Source organism: Buceros rhinoceros, unplaced genomic scaffold (assembly GCF_000710305.1).
Source record: "Buceros rhinoceros silvestris isolate BGI_N320 unplaced genomic scaffold, ASM71030v1 scaffold25743, whole genome shotgun sequence".
NCBI lineage: Eukaryota > Metazoa > Chordata > Aves > Bucerotiformes > Bucerotidae > Buceros > Buceros rhinoceros.
Genome location: NW_010404589.1, coordinates 4,992 through 7,598, shown reverse-complemented (window position 1 = coordinate 7,598; position 2,607 = coordinate 4,992). Strand labels below are relative to the sequence as shown.

Here is a 2,607-nt window from a genome sequence, read left to right as displayed (position 1 = left end):
TTTCATGATGCCACTGACCAAACCTGGTGCTACTGTCCAGTCAGCAATGAATTCTCCATAGTGTCAGCTATGAAGAAACCAAGGACAATGCACACATCTGTTGTAACCTTAAATCAGCTTTTCGTAATAGGTGGAAAGACCAAAGGAGCTCAAGAAACCCGAAGTCTTTTGGATGTAGAATCCTATAATCCTCTTTCCAAAGACTGGAAATCTGTAAGCCAATTACCGAGAGGTATCTACTATCCAGAAGCGAGTGCTTGTCAGAGTATAATTTATGTCCTTGGCTCAGAAGTAGAGATTACTGACGCCTTTAATCCATCTCTTGACTGTTTCTTTAAGTATAATGCTATGACTGATCAGTGGTCAGAGCTTGTAGCAGAATTTGGGCAGTTTTTCCATGCAACTCTAATCAAAGCCGTTCCCGTGAACTGTACGTTGTACATATGTGATCTCTCCACCTACAAGGTATACAGCTTTTGCCCAGAAACCTGTGTCTGGAAAGGGGAAGGATCTTTTGAATGTGCTGGCTTTAATGCAGGGGCAGTTGGGACAGAAGACAAAATTTATATATTGGGTGGTGATTATGCTCCGGAAGAAATCACAGATGAAGTTCAAGTCTACCATAGCAGCAGGTCTGAGTGGGAAGAAGTTTCACCCATGCCAAGAGCCTTAACTGAGTTTTACTGTCAGGTCATTCAGTTTAATAAATATAGAGACCCCTGGTCATCTGTACTGACAATTTGCTCTGGAGAATTTTGAAACTCCTGAGTCAAAAGCATCTATTTAAATGCACAAGTTTTAGAACAGATTTGTAGGTATTAATTTACAGATGGAAAAATATGTAGTTTTGTTTAAATCTTCAATTTAAATAGTATGCTATAGAATTGCTTTTGGAAGAGTTCATTAACTTGCCATTCATGCTAGTCATTATATAGAAAGTATTAATTTTATACGCAAGTCTTCTCTGTAATTATCTGAATAATTTGCAAAATAATACTATATAAAAAAAAGGCATAGTGATGAGGGATGCGTAATACGTGCCATTATTTCTGTAATACTCACAGTTGTCCCAGCAGACAAATTACGCAGTGAGAAAACTGACTGTGATATTGTTTTCCCTATGTAACTGAGGTTTAAAAGAAGTCTACATTCGTGTTGTGGTATTTAGGTTTTTTATATTCATAAACCTGTACGAGGAATTCGTTGTCAGCTTTATCTTACTAGAATGACCTTAGCAAGGGCAAAAGCCAAAGTGACCTTCACAGCATTAAAACCAGGTATCTGACTTGAAGAGACTGATAACTCCTGTCATCTTAATTCAGCTCTTCAGTTCTACCAGTTTTTCTCCATCCTTGTGCCTTAGTAGTAGCTGTACTTTCTGTTTTCATCCCATTAACTGTGGCACGATGAACTCTGATAACATTTTGCAGGGTGGGCAACATTTATACAGGAGGGATGATTCACGTGGTATCTTTGCTTCAGTCATGCTGTTGTTAACTAAAGGAGAAACACTTCAGGATGCTTTCTGACGGAGTTCTTCCATCTCTGATGTCTCCACCTTCTCTACCTACTAGGCAGCCGCTAGGCTGCTTACAGCAACAAGCTGTGAAGTAAAAAATGTTAGTTACTGCTTCAGTTAACTATGGGAAAAGTTTGTATCTTGTCATACATCAGATACGAAGTTATGAAGATAAATCCTCATGTAAAGTCAAAGTAAATAGCACTTCTGAGGTGAAAGAATTCCCTTTTTTAACTTCTATAGTGGTTTAAATGAATTAAAACACTTTATCTTGTACTTCATGGTAGTTTTAAGTGTTAAAATATTACAGGGTAAACACTACAATATATTACTTGATAAACTTTCAGTAATCATCTATTATAATGTTAAAATTGTAATGGACTTCTAGTAGTAATATAAGTTTAGGCATACATTGTGAAGTAAATCGGTTCTCATGCATACAAAGTGGGACCCATGTCTGACAGGAGAACTCTTAAATTAGCTCGGTTTCGTAAATTAATTTGTAATCTTGCACAGCCTGAGAATTTTCTTTCTTAACAGCTATTTGAATAAGATATTGGGAGCCCTTATGGTCCATGTAAGTATCCTTTCAGCAGTGAGGTTGTCTTACGCCAGTCAGAATGGTTCTAAACATCTAAGCACGTCTTTTCCAAGCAGTTTAAAAACGAACAAAATTGAGTGAGCCGTCTAAAACATCTTTCATACGGCTTGAGACAACCGCGTTAAGTTCATTATCACATCACTACTGCATGTACTTTTTGAAAAACTCAAGCTCAATATTAATGCTTAAAGCTTAATATTGTCTAGCAACATTTCTGTTTTAAACAGTAAACAATGGAAATTGCCGGTTCTGTGATTGACTCTCTATAATTTGTTATCAGATGACTTTATAAATGTAGATAACATTCATCATAAATATTTTCATAGGGATGTAAATGAAAATTATGCACATTTGGAGAAAAAATGAAGTGGAACCCTCTCAATAATTTATTCGTATTAAGGTGTGTGTCAGTTCTGTAGAAGTAAATAGCTTGTTGCTACAGTATTTCAGGCAACTTCCACCTTTACTTTGAGTCTCCAGATCACAT

The 2,607-nt window shown here is 36.6% G+C and overlaps 1 protein-coding gene across 1 annotated transcript in view; it reads left to right on the top strand.

The window, feature by feature from the left end:
• The window catches only part of KBTBD3 (kelch repeat and BTB (POZ) domain containing 3), a 6,215-nt gene extending 5,223 nt beyond the window's left edge, over positions 1-992 (top strand). Inside the window, exon 4 of the mRNA XM_010133438.1 lies at positions 1-992. This exon is cut by the window's left edge and continues 3 nt beyond it. Coding sequence (XP_010131740.1) covers positions 1-759 — 759 coding nt within the window. The 3' untranslated portion in view covers positions 760-992.
• Positions 993-2,607: the final 1,615 nt, after the last annotated feature.